Below are 22509 nucleotides of genomic sequence, written 5' to 3' on the forward strand. Positions count from 1 at the left end.
CACAAACCAGGAGATCGTGACCTGAGCCAAAACCAAGAGTCAGATGCTAACCGACTGAGCCACCCAGGTGCCCCGTTGGGTATTTTTATATGCACTTATTGGCCATTCATTTTATTATCTGTTCAAATCTTTTTCCTATTTTAATGGTTTATCTCCAATTTATTATTTTATGTATTCTGAATATAAATTCTTTGTCAGTATATGTATTGTAAAGGTTTTTTTCCAATCTTTGCTTCATCTTTTCATTTTCTTAATGGAATTTTTTTTCAAGAACAGAAGTTTTTAATTTAAATGAACTTCAATTCATCATTTTTTTTCTTCTAAAGTGTTGTCATGCTTTTGTGTTCAATCTAAGAAACCATGGCCTATTTTAAGATTGAAAAATTTTCTACGCTCAATTTTGAGTTATTCATTGTGTATGATGTGAGAAAGGATTGAGTTCATTTGCATATGGTATCCAGTTATTCCACCATTATTTGTTTAAAAGACTATCCTTTCTCCACCAAATTACATTACCACCATTACTGAAAATTAATCAGCCTTGGGGTGCCTGGGTGGCTCAATTGGTTAAGTGTCCAACTCTTGATTTCGGCTCAGGTCATGATCTCACAGTCATGAGATTGAGCTCTGCGTCGGGCTCTGTGCTGACAGCATGGAGCCTGCTTGAGATTCTCTCTTCTCCCCCCCGCCCCCCACTTGTGTGCATGCACGAGTGCTTTCTCTCTCAAAATAAACTTTAAAAAAGAAAATTAATTAGCCTCAGATGGATCTATATTATGTTCCACTGATCTACATGTCTGTTGGCATATCAATTCCACACTGTCTTAATTACTGGAACTTAATTACTGAACTTCACGGTAAGGTGCGTAGGCCCTCCAACTCTGTTTTAACATAAATTCTCTAATCCATAAACATGGTATAACTCTTCATTTATTCAGGTCTTTAATTTCTCTCATAAGATGCTGTGTTTGCATATACATCTTTTATTTACTTCATTAAACATACCCCTGTGTCATTTTGATGCTGCTCAACAGTACTGCTTTTTAAATTTCCTATTTTGCTAAATTTCCTATTTTGCTAAGATATATAAATACAATTAATTTTTACATAGTCACTTGTTCTAAATTTGTTAGTTCTAACAGTTGTGTAGATTTCTTGGGAATTTCTATAAACATGATTGTATCATTTAGAAATAGTTTTACGACCTCTTTTCCAATCCATACGTCTTTTTATTTTTCTTACCCTGTAGCAATGTTTCCAGTGCAATGTTGAACAGAAGTGGTTAGAGCAGACATCTTTACTTTACTACCAACCTTAAAAGGAAAACATTCCCTTTGTCACCTTTAAACATGATGTTGCCTGTGAGTTTTTCACAGATGTACTTATTAGGTTGCAGAAGATGCCCTTATTCCTAATTTAGGGAACTTGTATAATAAATAGGTGTTGAATTTTGGCAAATGGGTTTTCTGTGATCACTGATAGGATCAAATGATTTTTTTCTTTTTATTTTGTTACTGTGATGAATTACATTGATTAAACCTACCTTCCTGGGATAAACCTTATTTGGGTCATATGATCCCTTTTATACATTACTGGATTTAATTGCTAGTATTTAATCAAGAATGTTTTTATCTATGCCCGTGAAGGATATTGTTTGAGGATTTCTTTTCCTACATATCTCTGTCTGGTCTTGGTATCAAGATAATGCTGGCCTCAAAATGAGTTAGGACATGCTACCTTGTCTATTTTCTGAAAGAGTTATGTAAAATTAGTATTATTTCTTTCCTCAATGTTTGTTAGATCATCAATAATGCCACTTAGCCCTGGAGGTTTCTTTGTGGAAAAGATTTTGACTAGGAATTCAATTTATTTTAAGATACAGTGCTATTCAGATTTTCTATTCCTCTTAGAATGACTTTCAAGGATTTTGTCCACTTCATCTGAGTTGCCAACTTTTTGGCATAAAGTTGTTCAACCCTTTCATTCCTTATATTAGTAATTTTTGCCTTCTATGGTTTTTTTTTTTTGTGCAGTCTACTGAGAGATTTATCAATTTTCTTAATCTTTTCAAAGGGCCAGCTAGCAGATAATTTCTATTTGTCTACTTTTTACTTCACTGACTTATTTTTTTTACTTCCTTCCTTCTACTTTGGATTTAATTTGATCTTCATATTCTAGTTTATTGAAAGCTCAAATGATTTTAGACTTTTCTAACATAAGTATTTGAAACTATAAATTTACCTTTAAGCACTGTTTTAGCTGCATCCTTCAAATTTTGATATATTGTATTTTCATTTTCATTCAGTTAGGATATTCTCTAATTTCTCTTGTGATTTCTTTTTAATCCATGAGTTATATAAAAGTGAGCTGTTTAATATCCAAATGTTTGAGGATTCTGAAAGTGTTTTTTGTTGTTAATTTCTAACATATTTCTGCTTTTGTCACACAGCTTTCTCTGTATGATTTCAATCCTTTAAAAAGTATTGAGATGTATAGGCACACCTGGCTAGCTCAGTCTATTGAGTGTCCGACTTCAGCTCAGGTCATGATCTTATGCTTCATGGGTGCAAGCCCCATGTCGGGGTCTGTGATGACAGCTCAGCCTGGAACCTGCTTCAGATTCTGTGTCTCCCTCTCTCTCTCTCTCTCTGTCTCTCCCCTTCTCATGCTCTGTCTCTCTCTCTCTCAAAAATAAACAAGCTTAAAAAAATTTTTTTTTTAAATCTGGTCTCAGTTATCCCATCACAATCTGAAGTAGAACTCCTAACTTTGTTTGTCTGAAAGAAGATGCTCTCTAAAACTGTATTTGCTGTGTTTTAAAAACTCTATTTAGGGGCTCCTGGGTGGCTCAGTCGGTTAAGCCTCCAACTTCAGCTCAGGTCATGATCCCGTGGTTTACGGGTTTGAGCCCCGCGTTGGGCTCTGTGCTGACAGCTCAGAGCCTGGAGCCTGCTTCGGATTCTGTGTCTCCCTCTCTGCTCCCCTCCCATGCTCACGCTCTCTCTCTTCTTCAAAAATAAATAAACATCAAAAAACAATTTTTTTAAACTCTATTTAAATCCTCTTTTAATTTTTTCCTGCATTAATTCTCATTTCTATGAGACTTACCTGTTCTACATTTCTGTTTCAGAAAACTGCTCTGGCTATTCCTGAATGTATACTCTTCAATCTTTAGGTCATATAACCAATTTCCCCCCAAACTTGCCCTAACATTTTATAGAGGTGGAATATATAGATTAACTGGAAGAAACTGACATCCTCCATAATATTGACTCTCCATTCTCCTATCCAAGTACAAAGCACATCTCTTTGTTTACTAAAATCTAGCCCTGACTTATTCTTTATAGCCATTCTGACATATTTTATTTCCAGTGCCTAGAAACGTACTTGACAATTGGCAGTAAGTGGTCAATTAATATTTGCTGAAGGAACAAATGAATGAAAGTAAGTGGGTTTCTACATAGCATAATTTGAAGAAAAAGTTCCCCAAGAATAATTTCCCCCTTTCTGGTGCCGTATTACCTAAAATGCCTGTGACTACCCATAACGCTACCACATAAATCATTAGTAATGCCTTGGCAAAATGATTTCACTTATCAGATTCTTTCTTCCATAATAATCAGTTCTCCAGGCCATGAACACCTGGGTTCCATGTAAAAGAATAAAAATAAAAAGAGTCTTCCAGAAACAAACTGTTGTACTCTTTTTCCCAAATAATAATGATACCAAACCAGCACAAGGTAAATATATTCTGCCTATTGTTCTTGGTGGCTCACTTCTTAGGGTTAAATACAACAAAGGAAGACTATACAATAAAGGGAAAGCATTGTAAAAAGAAGCAATAGTTGGCCTGGGTGATGTGGAGGGGATGGAAGTCCCCCGAGTCCCTGAACTCTTTGGTGAATCACACCTAGAAGTGATCATACAGAAAGTGAATTTTCAAGGAAGAAGTAGACATTGATTGTTCTGTAGCTGGGGCTTCTCTTAATGGGCTTTGAACCCGTTTTAGATTCAAATATAACAGGAACATTCTGGTTACCAAGTCCACTGAGAACAAAGGAAAAGCAGTACCTTCATTTTATCCCCTTCCCACTGAATTTAACCATACAGCTACCTTGGAAGACTAAACAGACACAAACAAGCAAGAAAAAGAAGCAGACTCTAGAACACACAGCCTGATATCCTAACTTGTTTCTTGGTCCCATCACTACACCACTATGCTGCTACTAAGGACCAGTAACAGCAATATCTTTCATAGAATACAGAGAAAACAGATTTTTTAAAGACAGTCAACTCTCCATTTGTCCACCTCATCTCTGACCAAATATTGTGACAAATTATAATTTAGATCCTTTTCAGTATTCAGTCTTTACTGAATGGTGGGACCAGAAGCCAGGCCATGGAAGTCCATATGTTTCTGGTACTGTTATTTTTCTACTCCTATCTCCTATTCTTTAATGTTATCACAACAAGAAAATAACCAAATATGCTAATGATACAGAGTTCTATATGTATAAAATTTCAAAACCTTTCTTTTCTGATGTACAAATTATCCAAATTCTTAAGTATACATATAGGATTAAAATATAATAGATCCCCCTGCTGAATTAGAAATGATAGAATAACAAAGGAAGCAAAGATGACAACTAAAGGAAATACAAAATTCTAATTTAAGATGAATTTAATTTATGTATTTAGGTACATTATATATCTACAAATTCTGTAATCCAAAACAATGGATTTTATCAGGAATTAAAAGATATCTCTAATACTTTGTGTTCTTTCTTTCAATTTCTTCCTCACAGTTCATTCCAATATATGCATGTTCCAACAATTCAGGTGAGCCTGGCAGTAATTATCTCAACCTTCTATTACCTAAATTATATAAGGGCACATGACACATACATGTACAGTTTCATGCATTGTACATTTCTACCCTCAAATACCTGTTTCCCATTAATTTCAAAATTATTTCACGTATTGATTTCTATGAACAAAACAGAAATGTAATATACATTGGATGCCTAACCTCTTGATTTTCTACTCCATTGCTGGAAAGCTCCAAAACAGAACCTCCACTGTCAACCACTGCTGATGTCATTGTTTATTCCCTGAGGAAGCTTCAAACGCTATTAACCAATATAATGTAAAGGTTCATGGATGATTGCCAATGTTATAGATTTGCATTATCATGTTTTAAAAGTCAATAAACATGGAGTGAAGTAGATATCCAGAAATCCAGTCTTCTAAAGATGATTAACCAGAGAGCCTAAAAAGAGGAAGAATTTGAAAAATTATTAAAAATATACAGGAAGGATATAAAGCACAACCTATTTTACAATCTAATCTTTGACATTTTTGTAAACTAAAAGGGAACTTGGCTTATACAGCCCTGTGTCGAAAGAGGGCAGTAATGAGCATTCTACTTCTCAGAAATGTCAAGCTCATAAGCAATCTATTACAACCAAGCTATTGCACATGGATGACCTTATGATATTTGTTTCTTATTTTAAGAGAGAAAATGTTATAACTTTCTCCTTTTATGAAGATGTACTTTTATTCCTGAAATATTTTAGTAGACATTTTTAAAACCTTTTATGCGTTGGTAACAAAATATACAAAATAAAGTAAAATTATTTTCCTGTTTAACAAATTAAAAGATTTACTGGTTTGCAAATATTTCATTCTTCTTCTTTGGCTCATTTGGTTTATTTACCTAAATAATATAATTAGACTTGTCTTTTGCTTATGGTAGCAATCTTATTCTGTGTTCACATTTTGAATATTCTACTAGGACTAAAAACAGATTAATTTGAGTTGTTTATACTTTCAAATAGTTTAAAAATAAAGTAGTAAATCACTTATAATGCCTTTAGTATTACTTTATCATTCTATCATTCTTTAATCAATAATTTTTTTGCTACTGGTTAAATATTCAATATAGTAAATGGTTTCAAGGAAACATAATCCAAGCTTTTTTTCCCCTAGTAGAGATGACTGTCAATATATACATCATCCAGATTTATGCTTTAGATTATTTCTAAAAGCTTATATTTTACTTGATTTTATGTATGTTAAATGAAAGCTTTTTTTTTTTTTTTTTTTTTTTAAGTAGACTCCATGCCCAGGTGAAGCCCAACGCAGGGCTCAAACTCAAGACCCTAAAATCAAGACCTGAGCTGAGATCAAGAGTCTGACGCTTAACCAACTGAACCACCCAGGCACCTTCTAAGATTTACTTCTTAAAGAATTTTTTCACATAACAATTAAATAATTCAGAGAAATTAAGCATATTTAAAGAGGAACATATATTTCTAATAAATCATTCCATTAATATTATGTCCTACATTAATTTTGACTACTGCTACCATACAGATATGGAAATAAAATAATAAAGAATTTCTATAAATTTATACAATAAAAGAAATACCTGGAAAAAAATTTCACCCTACCTCCTAAGATACATTCAGGACTATGAGTATCCTTCTTGATCTTATCAACAGAAAATGGGATAGGACATATATGTATCTTAACAAAAATTAGTAAAAATCCACAATATACATCACACTAAAGCTCATTATTATCATATAAGGTAACAACTATTTTCAATTTCTTTTTTCTTAACATATAGGTAATATTGGCAGAAATAAAGTTTACTTACAATTTGAATGTTAAGTAGTCTAAGCATCCTTCACTATTTTCACAACTTGGCAAGAGCTAAAATACAAACCAGCAGTTCTTTGGAACTACTATTTGGGGGAAAAAAGACAGTATTAATATAATTCTATTTAAAAATATTTTGCTCAAAACAGGTATGATTCAGACAATATGTACTTATTACAACAAACCATCTGCAAATCCTGATAACACACATTATATAATGGACATAATAAAGAAGTTATTTCTAGGCTATTGAGAATCAAAAGTGTTTATCAAACTTAAAATTTTAAGTCACCACTAAAGTGTCAAATTACTGAATAATGACAGATCCAACATGCGTGGCCTATGCCTCATATTATGGGCTATATTTCAATAAACCAATAGGATTTTAATACACGGCTGCAGGTATAACCCTTGATGCCCAGGAGTTTAAAATCAAGTTTAAAAAGACTAACCCAGAAAACTACTGTAAAACAACACTAATGATATATCATATTGCCTAATAAGTCACTTTCCTGTTCTCTCACCCTCCAAATTTAGCTTGCATACACTTCCAAACATCCCAAGCCTTCTCAAATAGCCCTCTTCCCTTCAAAGGCTAATCTCCAGACCTATGCACTAGATGTTAGGCCTTGTTCCATCGATTATTCCCTCCTTTTCCTTAACCTTCTCTTACTTAACTTTGGGTCCTTTCCCTCAATATCTAAACATCTGTAAGACTCTTTCATCTTAAACATAGAAAAGTCCTCCTCCATGACTCTGCATACCCCTCCACCTACTATTCTAGTTCCTTCTTTTCTCAGAGACGGTTCTAGAAAAAAACATCTATCTTCCGTCTCTACTTCCTAATTCCTCAGGTATTCCTCCTTTTATGGAGGTTTGGCATCCATCACCACCAACTGAAAGTTTTACTCTAAATTCTAATTGTCATTCAAATCCAATGGATACATTTCTGTTTTCATAGGACTTAATGTCTCTGAAATATTTGATACTATTGATCATTCCATCCTTGAAACTCCATCTGGAATTTATCTTCTCCCTCTCTAGCTACTCTTTTTCAATTCCCTTCTGCAGGCCCACCCCTAATTTTCAAGGGGCTCGGAGCAAGAGTACAAATGGAAGCCTACAGTCCACATGCCTAAATATTTTAAAGTTATAAATCAAGCTAACAAGCTGGTAAATTATTATTCTATCCTCCTATATTCACATAAATACTTCTATAACAACCTAAAAGGTTGATTTGGAATTCTGATTTGGAATTCTCCCTGATGTTCTACAGGAGCATGGGAATCACTCATATGTGTGTGTGTGTGTGTGTGTGTACACATACATATATACATACACTCATATGTGTGTGTGTGTGTGTACACATACATATATACATACACACACATGTAGACATCCCATCCCACACATCCAAATTCTGGCCACATGCCTGCAAACAGCTGCAGCTTGGTCATCCCTTGGGCCTAAAGAAGCCCATACATGTGTTCAGTCAAGAGAGGAGAGAATCAGGAAAGAAGCTTTTTTTTTTTTTAATGATTTGAGTGTTTTTTTTTTTAATTTTTTTTAAACGTTTATTTATTTTTGAGACAGAGAGAGACAGAGCATGAGCAGGGGAGGGGCAGAGAGAGAGGGAGACACAGAATCCGAAGCAGGCTCCAGGCTCCGAGCAGTCGGCACAGAACCCGATGCGGGGCTCGAACTCACGGACCGCGAGATCATGACCTGAGCTGAAGTCGGACGCTTAACCTACTGAGCCACCCAGGTGCCCCGGAAAGAAGCTTTTGAAGGGCCACATGGGCAGGGAATTCTGGGGTTCAAATACTCAGAGCTTAATCTAGAAACGGGTACCAGATGGACTTAGTTCCCTTGCGCGTTCCCCCTCCCCCACCCTTGCCCACCAAATCCTCATTCTACCAGAAGGGTTATAGCTGGACAAAGGCTAGATTTGGACCTCTAAAGCACAGGGCCTGGAGCAGGGTTCCTGCTTGGTGAAGTCAAACAACAGTGTTACTCTATGGTCAGCCCTTACGTGGAGGTGTTTTCAGGATCTCATCCCTAATTTTCTTCTGATTCTTTATACTCTTTCTTACTACCTCATATACTGCTATGGCTTCACGAAAATCTCTCTTCCAATCTAAACTATTTTATGGGCTCCAGTTTGTCTACTAGACACTTCCTTGCCTCTACTTCTTTGTGAAATTAAGTAGCGTATAAATAAACAGTAAGCATCTGTTCCAGGATATCCCAGGCACTCCATTAATTGATTCAGTTGTTCAGTAAATACTGAGCACCTGTTATATTATCAGTTTTCAGGGCTAGAGGTGTAGCGGTGAATAAAGGAAAAGTCCTCATTCTTATGGGTCTTAAATTCCAGCAGGAAAAGATGAAAATAAACAAAATATGTTTAGCATACACATAGATAGTGATAAAGGCTAAGGAGACAAATGAACCAAAGAGAAAGAATATTCAGCAGGGAAGAGAACTATAATTCCAAGTTAGGTGGTCAAAAAAGAATTCACTAGAAAACTGACATGAATAAAGACCTAAAAGTAGGAAGTAAGCTGTGACAATGACTGGGGGAAGAGTCCTGTAGTTGAAGGAAAGGGAAATGCAGTATCTTCAGGGGGGAGTATGCCTCACTAGTTCAAGGAGGCCAATATGGCTAGAGTGAAATGAGCAAGAGGAAGAAAGAACAGAAGATGACAGAGAGTTAAGAGGAGGGGGCCATGTAGGCCCTCTTTGAGGACTGTGACTTTTACTCCAGGGAGAAGGAGAGTTTTATACAGAGAGATGACTTATTACAAGAATCATTAAGAAGCTGGGTTGATTGCCATTTGCAACTACATGGATGGAACTGGAGGGTATTATGCTAAGTGAAATTAGTCAGAGAAAGACAAAAATCATATGACTTTGCTCATATGAGGACTTTAAGAGGCAAAACAGAAGAACATAAGGGAAGGGAAACAAAAATAATATAAAAACAGGGAGGGGGACAAAACAGAAGAGACTCATAAATATGGAGAACAAACTGAGGGTTAAGGGAGGGGTTGTGGGAGGAGGGATGGGATAAATGGGTAAGGGGCACTAAGGAATCTACTCCTGAAGATATGCTAACTAATTTGGATGTAAATTTAAAAAAAGAAAAAAGAAAATTAAAAAAAAAAAAAAGAAGCTGGGTTGAGAACAGACAAGGGGACAAGGGCAGAAACAGGGAGATCAGTTAGGAAGCTACTATAATACTTAGGTGAGAAATGATAGTGGTTAGGACCAAAGTGGTAGGTTCTGGAGAGAGTGAAAAGTGGCCAACTGTTGGATATATTCTGAAGGTAAATGGACAAGATTTAATAGCAATTTGGATGTGGATGTGAGATAAAGAATCAAGAATGAATCCAAAGATAGCAGTCAGAGTACACAGGAATAGCCATTAAATGGGATAGGGAAAAGTGCAGCAGGAGAAGTATATGTCCCAAACTAAACACGTTTTCCTGACAGAGGAAACTGTGCTTAGCTAAGTAAGCTACCCTAACGCCCACACAAACAATCTAACATGAAGAGTGCCTGAAGTTCAGAGTTCCTGAAAAACAGAGTTCCATCAACACTATCATAGTTTCTCACTCTTCACCCCATTTCTATAATCTCATATCCTCTGCCATAGCTGAGGTCTTATTATCATTTCTCTGTATTGTTTTAATGGCCTCAGAATTTGCCTCCTCATCTCTAATTTTCCCACCCTTCAACTCCATCTACTGCAATATCAGGATGATCCAAGATGGAATAATGTTAAGCCCCTCTCAAAATTCTTCAATAGTTTCTCATCACGGGAGAAACTCTCAGCCTCTTTGTAAACATCCTAATTTAATAGGAACAAGCAAGGGGTATAGGTCTATTTCTCGGAAGTTATGAAATGTTCATTCTGATATGCTCAGGTATGAAAATCACAAATCTAATCCACACTCACTTGTCCAGTCTCATCTTCCATTTCTCCCTTTATCTAACCTTAAACCACAATTGTTTATAGTTCTCTATATTCTTCTCTCTCTTTCTGTGAACATCCTTCCTTTTGCTTGCCCATCTGCCAATTCCTAGCTGTCTTACAGGTCTCAAGTTGTAAGTACCCTCATCCCCTCAGGCTCAATATCATTTTTGTTTTAATTTTTAAATATTATTTAAATCCAAGTTAGTTAACATATAATGTAATAATGGTTCCAGGAGTAAATTTAGTGATTCATCACTTACATATAACACCCAGTGCTCATCCTAACAAGTGCCCTCCTTAATGCCCATCACTCATTTAGCCCATCCCCCCACCCAACACCCCTCCAGCAACCCCCAGTTTGTTCTCTGTATTTAAGACTCTCTTACGGTCTACGTCCCTCTCTTTTTACCTTATGTTTCCTTCTCTTCCCCTATGTTTATCTGTTTTGTTTCTTAAATTCCACATACGCATGAAATCATGATAGACTCAATATCATTTTCTAGGACTCTCCTTCCCCATCCACACCATGTGCTTCCTTCACAAAAACATCAGGGAAATAACAGCTTCCAGTAGATCCTTCACTTGCCACCTCCTATCAACTGTATCAAGCCCAACACCTATGCCTTTGTCTCAGTGACCTCCAAAACCCTGCTCCTCTTTACCTTCTTAGTCTTACTTCGAACTACTTTCCCCCGAAGTAACAAGTTTTAAAAATCTGTGGTTTATATCACCTAACCAGGGCCTTTCATACAGTAGATACACAGTAAAGATGTGATGAATACAAGAATAAACAAACACGTTCCAATGAAACAAGTATCTTCACTGTTCACATACCATGCTCATCCCCATCCCTATCCCTCTGCTAGTGCTCTTCTCTTACCAAGAAGGTCCTCTTCTTTGGTTATTCAAATTCCACCTATTCCTCAAGGACAACTTTTTCCCTACAACTGAGTAACCTCTTTCTTATCTCTTACTACACCAGTTCTTTCAATAATACAGAAACAATTACAATCACGTAAATGCCATTAAAGAAACTACAAAGTATAGTGGAAACATAAAAAAAAAAAAAAAAAAAATCCAAGTCGACCTTGGAGAGTTCTGGAGAGACTTCAGAAAGGAACCACCATTTGCTCTGATACTTTAAGCCAGGTAGATACTGGCACAGCAATAAGAAGAGAAAGAACTTTGAATAATAAATGCTAGTCTCAGGATTGAAAAGAAACTGTGAAAAATGATAAAAACTTAAGTATCACTCAGGAAATCTCTGCTCAGACTATAATTTAGTTCCTTAGAGTACAAACCACACTCTCATCAAAAAATTGTTTAAGTGTATGACTTCATATAAAGTACAAAAACAAGGAACACTCCAACTATAATATTAGAAATAGGATATTATATTACAACAGGCTAGTATAACTAATATACAAAGAATGCTTAAAATAGAGGAATAAAGGACCAAAAAAACAAAGAAAAAATAAAGAAAACACATAAATATACAATTTACAAAAACACATATAAAGATGGCCTTTAGGGGCGCCTGGGTGGCTCAGTTGGTTGAGTGTCCCACTCGGTTTTGGCTCAGGTCATGATCTCATGGTTCAGGAGATCAAGCCCCCGTCAAGCTCTGGGCTGACAGCATGGATCCTGCTTGGGATTCTCTCTTTCCCTCTCTTTCTGCCCCTCCCCCACTCACACTCTCACTCTCATTCTCTCTCAAAATAAATAAACTTAAAAAATTCTATTAAAGATTTTTATACAATCTACATTAACATACACATGAGTAAATGTGATGTGAATTCTTGTTAAGGTTCCAGTTTTCATGTTGAATTATGGATTCTTGTGTGTTTCATAAACAAAAAGTTATGCTTGGGCTAATTATTTAAGTATGTCATGGATCAAGGACTATGATTCATATGATTTTATATAACTGGGGTCCAAGGAAGGGGGTTTAAAACCATATTAATTTTATTAGTTTCCCATCCAAAGTGTGAAAAACTCAACTGGTTCCCTTTAAATATGTCATGCAATTTGAAAAAATATTTACTAATCCTCTGGCAAATTCTCTTTTTTTCATTTTAACAGGCTATGTTAATTGCTTCTGATCTAATTGCTTCTTTTTTTAATGTTTATTTATTTACTTTGAGAGAGAAGGAGAGCGAGTGTGCATGCGCATACATGTGAGCGGGAAGAGGGGCAGAGAGAGAGAAGAGAGAGAATCCCAAGCACAGTGCAGGGCTCAAACTCACAAACCCTGAGATCATGACCTAAGCTGAAATCAAGAGTCAGAGGCTTAACCCACTGAGCAACCCAGGTGCCCATATTTTCATTCTTTACATGTAGTGTCTGGCACACTATGAACATTGAATGTCAATTTATTATTATGTCTTTGCAGAATCTGTCAGAACTGAATCACATTGCTAAAGCTTCACATAAGAATAAAGCAGTAGCAGAATAGATGATAATTCCTAAAACCTAATTGTTCCTCATGCAAAACGGGGATGTTCATTTTTATAATTTGTTAAAACAAAAATTAGGGGGCGCCTGGGTGGCTCAGTCAGTTGAGTATCCAACTCTTGGTTTTGGCTCAGGTTATGATCTCACAGTTCCTGAGTCTGAACCCCGTGTCAGGCTCTGCTCTGAAAGTGGGGAACCTGCTTGCAATTCTCTCTTACCCTCTCTCTCTGCCCCTCCTTGGCTTGCTCTCTCTCTTAAAATAAAGAAATTAACTTTAAAAAACAAAACAAAAAAAAAAATAGTACAGCCTTTTTTTTTTTTTTTTTTTAGTGCAACATTTTAAAGGGATAAAAAGTAGGGGCACCTACGTGGCTCAGTTGGAAGAGCATGCAACTCTTGGCCTTGGGGTTGTGAGTTTGAGCACCATGTTGTGTATAGAGATTACTTAAAAACAAACAAACTCTTAAAAATAAAGGGATAAAAAATAAACTAATGAATCTTTTAAAAATATTCCCTTGTGAAAATGGGAATGAGATCATTTTGAGGGAACTAAGTCTAAGGAGTATACAGTTTAGAAATATTCGGGCCCATAAGTCAGAACCAGAAATAATTTTGGCAGCAACAGTTCATGTCATGGGACCTACTTTAGGGCAAGGTGATTGATCCAGATATTTAAAATTGGATGTTAGAAATTTATAGGATAAAAGATTGCAGAAAAGCCCTTTTAACCTGGAAGAGATCTTAGCGCTCATTTTACAGAAGAAAAAACACACGGAAGACGCTAATTGAAAAATCCAGTGAAATAACTTGCCAACCATAAAAGCAGTTTTGCATTTCAAGAGTCCCACACCATGGATAACAGTATCTTAACATCCTCATTTACTCATGGCCCTGACATTGTTATCCAATTAAGATATATGTTCTTAATCTTATAGATTCTCATGTGAAATATATATGAATGATATATAGATAAGGAGTGAATTTAGATAATCTGTGACTTCATCTAAATTCCATATATTTTGATGTTTTTCTTACAAGCATGTTTTGTTGGTTTCTTCAACAAAATAATTACAATGGCCAGATTCCTGGGATACAACCTAATTAATGTTAACTTGTTCAACCTATTTTATGATGATTAAAATCTAACAGAGAAGTTATCATCTAAAAACACTCTGAATACAGATATCTTAATAAAAAAAAATTAACATACTCTGAATAATCAAACTTCACAGTTATTTAAAGAATTGATGAGTAAAGAGACAAGACAAAATCAACCTGACTTAGCTGCCTACAGTCACCACTGGAGATAAAAAAAATGATATTGCTGCCTAGCTACACTCCTTTAATATTATTATCCTCCTAATCTCTGTTACCATTTTGCATAATGCTCAAATTCTAGGGCAGCAATAATAAGGGTCAGAATAAGTATACGAAGGAAGCACATTTTACAATCCAACCTATCTTGAGGCTGAAGATAAGCAACAAAGATCTGATTATTTATCAATAACCTTAAATTTATATGACTATTCATTCCCAGATTTACTTCATGAACTATTTGTAAGAAATAGTAAGTTGTGGGAATAAATGTGTTTAGCCAATTTCCAAATCAAGTAAGAACCAGAAAAAAGGACAGGTACTAGGAGGTTTAGTTAGGGAAAAAGTAACAATCAAAGTCATGGCTTATGTCCTGACTTTGCTCAGATGTTTGAAAAGTCTCAAGTCTGGTCACAATAGCCCCTTGTATATCAAAAAGAGATACATAAAAGTCTTAAAAGACTTGTTTCAGGGGCACCTGGGTGGCTCAGTCAGTTAAGCCTCCGAGTTCGGCTAAGGTCATGATCTCACGGTTCATGAGTTCGAGCCCCGCGTCAGGCTTTGTGCAAAGAAAGCCTAAAATCTAGTTAGGTTCTATTCCAGAAAGCAAAAAAGGAATTTTCCTTTTTTAAGGAGGGACAAATTGCCAGCCTAGCAACTGCGATCCTAACTTAGTGCAAATAATTCTAAAACCTTAGCCAACTTCTGCACTTTCATGATTTAAAAAGGAAATAAAACTGCCTTATACAAGAATCTTTTTAATATTCTGATTTGATAGGATATGAATCCATTAAAGTGAATTTATCCTGGACGAAAGTCAACAACTAGCTTAGTTTAGGGTACTTTTTCCTTCATTTTCCAAACAATAATGGGATAATTACAGGTAACATTCACACAGCACTTACGTCATGCCAGGCATTATTTTAAATTCATTATATTATTAATTGATTTAATCAATACAATCCTACAAAACAGGTATTATCAGTCCCATTTGATATTGGGGAAGACTTGAGACATGAGGAAATTCAAATAACTTATCCAAGGTCAAGCAACAGGCAAGTGAGTCACAATATCAACCTAAGTAGTAGGGCTCCAGAATCTTAAGTTTTTCTGCCTTATGATTATACAAGTATTTTTGGTTTTGTTTTACTAAAACTATGAAAGAATCACAGAGCATCTTTCCCACCCCTCCCTGGGAGATTTTTCTATCTACTTTCTTAATTGGCTTATAACATGGGCTAATTAAAAAGGCTTAAAACACATTAAGTGGATGTTACACATATCTTGTCTACATATTTTTTTTTCTCTTTTCCAAAAAAGCGGGGGTGGGGGGGAGGGCAGGAAGATGAATTCTTTAACTCATAAATCCTCTCATATAAATTCTATAGGCCTTAGGGAGAAAGTGACAGCATTAGAAATTTTTTCTACTTTGCTCTCTTCAGGGTTGAGTTTGTTTTTAGAAAGAAATGTTGGCCTGGAATTCTGAATCATCAGCAAACAAAGATTCTCAGATATAAGCCTTATATGCTGATTCAAGTTTACCCATATTTCAAGTAAAAGAACCTGGAACCAAAGTATAAACATTTTCGTAATGCTAAATAAAAAGGCCCCTGCAAGGGCACCTGGCTGGCTCAGCAGGTGGAGCATGTGACTCTTGATCTCAGGGTTATAAATTTGAGCCCCATGCTGGGTGTAGAGATTATTTAAAAATAAAAATTTATAAATCAATCAATAAGCTCCCTGCAGAAGCAACTAGGGGAAAAAGTACACCTACTCTCACTTTGAGGCCTAAACTATTTACAAGGTTACCTAATTATGCTAAGGTTTACAGCTCCCTCCTCAGGGCCTGGAACATGGGTACATATGGGCCTATAGGATGCATAATGAATGGATGTATGAACAAATGCATGCTTATTTTTATTTGAAGGACTAAATATCATCTTTTCCATTGTACCTAGGACTCTAATCACCAAACAAAGGTAAATACACTTCGTCCCCAGAGGTTAAAACACAAATCTTTAGATTCTGCAGAGCAGAATTTCTTTTAGTCTTGCAGAGGTATATCAGGAGTCTCACAGATCTCAGCATATAGTTGTATTCATGGATATACTAAATACACCAACGTACATATGCAATGTTTCTGTCCAGAGAAGCCCATCAGAGACTCAGCACCCAAAGTTTTATTGAGGGTTGCTCACATGGGCACCCTCTACCTCAGGTATACTCAAATTCTAGACCCCTAGGAGGAAAGCAGATGTTCAACATAAACCATATTGTTTGCACAAACAGTCTAGGCACAGTGAATCATCCTTATCAGTTACTGGAAACACTCTGAGAGTCAAGTTCCCCGATGTCAGCTAGAGCCAACCTTGCAAACAGACCTTTCTAAGGAGAGTAGTCTCAGACCTACTATGTTAAAGTTATTTAACTCCTTAAAGTCTCAGACTCATCTGTAAAAAGGAAAAAAAATAACAGAAACTAGTTCACGGCTAACATGATTATTACAGTGGTATTAGTCTCCAGTATGATGGCAAGACTTCATAAAGATCACTTGATAATGATGAGGAGGACTACAGAAAGTTATAGTAATGTAAAACTTCAACTTAAAACTTAATCTTTAGCCCAGCAGCAACTTTTAGAGGAGGATAAAAACCATAATGATCTGGAATGAAGAGGACATAAACCCCACCTTTCTCCTATAAAAGATATGGGAGGATTATTTTATTATAGAATGATATTATGATTGAGTTTAAATGCTTGGATAGGACATAGAATAGCATCTCCACTTCCAAAAATTAAGTAAAAATTCATGAAGGCAGAGTTCCTGGAACATTCTCAACTCATCCAGATTATGAAATAAAACATGAGCTTGCCCTGGAAGTTTATTTAAGCACACTATTAGAGAATGAAAAAGAAAGAGGAAACAATTCACTAATCCTTTTAAAATGAATATACTTTCTATTTCTTACTAATTATCACCTAAAATTAAGATAATCATTAAATTTAGATTTAGAATGGTATATGTTTAACATAGAATTGAGATTTATAAGGAAAACCTATTTTTTAATTCATGTATCTAAATGGTATCCACTGCAAGATTATATATAACATTACTCAAATCGGGCAGTTTGTTCATGAAAACATTGAAACTTTGGCCTTCGAGTATACATAAGAATCCAAAAGATTCTGAGGTTTAATATTTATTCTGAAATCACTATATTATTTGCTTGTTTTATCCCTAATTCATGAATTTAACTTTTTTCTTACATTTTTCATTATTTTTTAATGTTCAGTTTTCAGAAAGAGGCAGACAGAGCATGAGCAGGAGAGGGGCAGAGAGAGAGGGAGACACAGAATCTGAAGCAGGCTCCAGGCTCTGAGCTGTCAGCACAGAGCCTGACACGGGGCTCGAACTCATGAACTGTGATATCATGACCTGAGCCGAAGTCAGACAGTCAATCGACTGAGCCACCCAGGCACCCCTAAAAAAAATTTTTTTTTTAATTTTTGAGAGAAAGAGACAGAGTGCAAGTGGGGGAGGGGCAGAGAGAGAGGGAGACACAGAATCTGAAGCAGACTCCAGGCTCTGAGCTGCCAGCACAGAGCCTGAAGCAGGGACTCAAACCCACGAACCGCAAGATCATGACCTGAGCCAGCGTCCAACACTCAACTGGCTGAGACGCCCAGGCATCCCTTGTCTTACATTATTTATAAAGTTTAACCCTATAATCAATCTACCACAATGTCCCTCTAAGTTTTCTTATTATCGCTAATTATGGCTAAGTAGAAAACTATAGACCATTATAAATTACTGGATTAGAGAAATTTTTTGGTTCTGTTCTTTGGCCAAATTTATAATCCCCAAAATAATGCAAATTAACATATGCTAACTTGGGAACCAAAACAAATTAGCTTTATTCTATTTTATTTTTTTAATTTTTTAGTGCTTACTTATTTTTGAGAGAGAGAGAGACAGAGCGTGAGTGGAGGAGCACAGAGAGAAGGAGACAAAGAACCAAAAGCAGGCTCCAGGCTCTGAGCTGTCAGCACAGAGCCCCACGCGGGGCTTGAACCCACAAACTGCGAGATCATGACCTGAGCCAAAGTGGGACGCTCAACCAACTGAGCCACCCAGGCACCCCCACTTTATTCTATTTTAAATGAATCATATCAAGGATACTAAAGAATGTTTTTTAATTGTCCGGATTTTATCCTGTCCCAAGTCATCTTTTTGTCACCTCCCTATAATGAAGTAAAAGGTGAAGGTATTTTCTTACATGCTTATTGCAAATCTTTCTACCCACCTTACCAACACAAACTAGAATAAAAGCTCCATTAGAGCTGAGCCATAGCTATTTTAATCAGCATTGCATATATATCTCTCAGAAATAGTGCGTAGCACATAACAGACAACAATTTTAACTCCCAACTCAACTTTTCTTGTTCTTGGCTTCCTTTTTCTATTTTACTATCTCTAATACATACACACATGTGTCCTCTGTTAAGCCACTTTAAATCATTTTGGGAAAAAAGTGAGCACCTTTTAACAACTATATATACAATACTGAATATAGTCAGAGTAAGTGGATAGTGATTAAAGGGGCAAAGAAATAAACATTCAGATACACACTATAAGTCAATATTAACACAAAATTAGAGTAATTTAAAAATACCTTCCAAATTATGGCATATCTGAGTTTTTTTTATATAGTTAGCTTATTTGAAATATATTTTCAATACATTTTCAATACAGTAAAACCTTGGTTTGGAGCCTAATTCATTCTGGAAACATGCTTGTAATCCAAAGCATTTGTAGGCCAAAGCAAATTTCCCATAAGAAATAATAGAAATTCAGATGATTCGTTCCATAACCCAAAACTATTCATATAAAAATGACGATGATACTGTAATATAAAACAATAAAGAAAACACAAAACATAAAAAAAATAATAAACAGATTAACCTGCACTTACCCTTGAAAATCTTTGTGGCTGGTGCAAGGGAGACGAGAGAGGAGGGCTACTGTATAGGACAACTTTCACTGCTATCACTAATGGAATCACTGCTCTCTATTGGCTCAGTGGAATCTTTTTCTGCATGGGGGCCCTTGTATACACTCACATGGATGTTGACTACGGTGCAGTATTAATAAACCCTGGTCATACACTGTATTTAATATAACTGGCAATAAGGCAGCAGAGGACAGGTTCTGTATCTGCAGGCAGCCTGACCTAGAATGAAGCAAAGTATTCCCAAGCTTACTCTTGTATGGGAAAGCAAAGGACTGTCCATAGGTGCTTTGAAATGACAAAAAAATACACTAGTGCCAGTTGTGGTCACCTTCCAACATTCTGAAAAATCACTGATTTCTACCAAACACCATGGCCTGAGCCTGAAGCATCTGAACATGGCGGACAATCACCCACAATTCTGCAGTGAGAGAGAGAGAGAGAGAGAGAGAGAGAGAGAGAGAGCGCACACAAGCAAGGGAGGGACACAAAGAGAGAGAGGGAGAGAAAAAGAGCGAGAAGAAACATTGGCTCAGTTGTGATCATGTGATGTTTAGTGTCCCGTACTACTCCTATTGCAAGACATCGCTTGTTTATCAAGTTAAAATTTATCAGAAATATTTGTTCATCTTGCAGAACACTCGCAGAACAAGTTACTCACAATCCAAAGTTTTACTGTACTAAAAATGTATAACTTAAATATTACAGAAAAGTGCATTTTAAATATCAAAAAATACATGACAATTATAAAGGGAAATATTAGAGATATTGAAGGTTACTATTCACTTTATAAAAACTATAGCTCACTTTTTTTTAATGACCAATAGTGGTACTTTGAAGAGGTAGTTTATCTTCAAAAATGTCATTCACATAAAACTTTGGAGGACTATACTCCACACTGTTTAATCTGAAGTAATTTGAGGTCATAATTATTTTGTGTTAATATTAGTTAGCCAAACAAAAATAATCGACTGTTTTTGCTAGTGAAGTGGGGGGGGGAAGTTATATACCGAATTATTTAGAAAGTCAGTCATCAAACAACTAACTACATCATGTTATCTGTATATTTTTCGCCTGTAATTATGAACAGCTCAAAGTCTAATTTTATAATACTAACATGAATTAATTAAAATTGTTATCATAAGAATGCCTGCCATTGCTATAATTGTATTACAAATTTAAAGTTTCATAGATATGGTATTTTATTTTAGTTTTAGGTAGCTAAATTTCAACTAAGAAACATCTGGAAAGTTATTTTCCCTGCTGTTCTTTATGAAGCTAAAATCATTTAGAGAAAATTCTACATATGTTTACTCACACTCAAAAACTGTTAAAGAATAAAGTTACAACCGGGCTGTCAATTAACTCCTTCGTCCAGAATGAAGGTCACTGAAGTATTTCTCCAGTGGGTTCCCACCACATGTAGAAAAAAAAAACCTAGGGGCACCTGTGTGGCTCAGTTAGTTAAACGTCTGACTTTGGGTTTTGGCTCAGGTCATGATTGCACTGTTTGTGAGTTCGAGCCCTGGGTCGGACTCTGCACTGCCAGTGCTTGGGATTCTCTCTCTTTCCCTCTCTCTCTGACCCTTCCCCAATAACCAGCTTGCTCTCTCTCTCTCAAAATAAATAAATAAACTTAAAAAAAAAAAAAAAGGAAAAAATCTAAACTCAACATGGTGTATGTAAAGATCAACCCAGGGCGAGCCCACCCCAATTCTCTGACCTCATTCATCTCTCATCTCTTCTTCACTGGCTTGCTGAGCTCCAACTACAGTGGCCCTGTTCCTGTAACACACCAAGCTTATGCACCTCCTATTCTCAGATTACAGATTCTTTCAGATCATCCACAGACAGAATCTTCCTCACTTATCATGCAGATATCACCTCAAGTCCCACCCCTTCACAAAGACATTTCCATCATGATTCCCCCCCTTCCAATTATATTCCAATTCCATGTAGCTTCCCTATCAGTCTCTATTTGATATCACATTACCCTATTTTGTTTCTTCATTATATTTGTAAAAATTATCCTAAAATTATCCTACTCGTTTATATGTCTTTGCTTCTTGTTTTTTGGGTTTTTTTGTTTTTGAGAGAAACAGCGTGCACACGAGCAAGGAAGGGGCACAGTGAGAGGGAGAGAGAGAATCTTAAGCAGGCCCCGTGCCCAGCACGGTGCCCAACATGGAGCTCTACGTTACAACTCTGAGATCGTGACCTGAGCCCAAATCAAGAGTTAGATGCTTAACCAACTGAGCCACCCAGGTGCCCCCCTTTTTTTGTTTATATGTTTAATGCTTGTCTCCTCCACTAAAATGTAAGTTCCATAAGAACAAGTACTGCATTTATCTTGTTTACTGCAATCTTTCAAGGACCTAAAATGAATTAATATTATTATTATTAAATGTGCTGGCTGATAGGAACATTTTGATATTTTGTAACCATTCTCACACATATCGCTCTTTTAGGCTTCTTCCATTTTTTTCTACCCATTAGTACTTAACCATGAGAGAACTGGTTAACTATAAAAAATATGGACAAGCAAATATATGTTATACTGTATAATCAGTTCAGAAACTGAGCCAAGGTTTCAGATAACGGCATATCTTTCCAATTGTACACTGATCCTACGTATCAATAAACATTAGTAATTTTAAGTAAATTGTTAGTTATGTTTAAATAAAAACTATCAGATGAAATTTAGCATTTATGAGCAATTACATTCACGCACATCATGAAATATAGATGAGAATTATTGAACATAATTTAGAAATACAACAAGTATCATTTTAGGATTTAACACACAGTTTAGATATCATCTTCTATCTAAAATTTAATTTTATCTGCAATTAAAGAAACCAAGTTTAAAGAATTAAAGGAGAGTATGACAACTGTTAACTCAAAAAATGAGCAATCTCAATAAAGATACAGGCACTATTTTAAAAAATAGGAAAATATGGAAATTCTGGAGATGAAAAGTATAATTCAAGAGTTGGAAACTACAACCAAAATTAAAAATTCACTAACAGAGCTCAATAGCAGATTTGAGATGACAGAAGAGTCCGTGAACTTGGAGATATATTAATAGAA

The 22509-nt window shown here is 35.8% G+C and overlaps 1 protein-coding gene across 8 annotated transcripts in view; it reads right to left on the bottom strand.

Annotated features, from left to right (window-relative positions):
* The window catches only part of ELF2 (E74 like ETS transcription factor 2), a 94579-nt gene that overhangs the window by 59363 nt on the left and 12707 nt on the right, over positions 1-22509 (bottom strand). For 6 of the 8 annotated variants that reach the window (XM_047091186.1, XM_047091184.1, XM_047091182.1 and 3 more), the window contains exons 2-3: positions 6662-6749; positions 5030-5269 (exon numbers count right to left, since the gene is read on the bottom strand). In XM_047091186.1, coding sequence (XP_046947142.1) covers positions 5030-5101 — 72 coding nt within the window. In that variant the 5' untranslated portion in view covers positions 5102-5269; positions 6662-6749. Of the gene's footprint in view, positions 1-5029; positions 5610-6661; positions 8227-22509 lie in introns of those variants that run through there. The other 2 variants (XM_047091180.1, XM_047091181.1) reach the window with 2 other exon arrangements.

Source organism: Lynx rufus, unplaced genomic scaffold, assembly GCF_022079265.1.
Source record: "Lynx rufus isolate CCGP_SWC_20201006 ecotype Redwood Valley unplaced genomic scaffold, mLynRuf1.p SCAF_3, whole genome shotgun sequence".
Taxonomy (NCBI): Eukaryota; Metazoa; Chordata; class Mammalia; order Carnivora; family Felidae; genus Lynx; species Lynx rufus.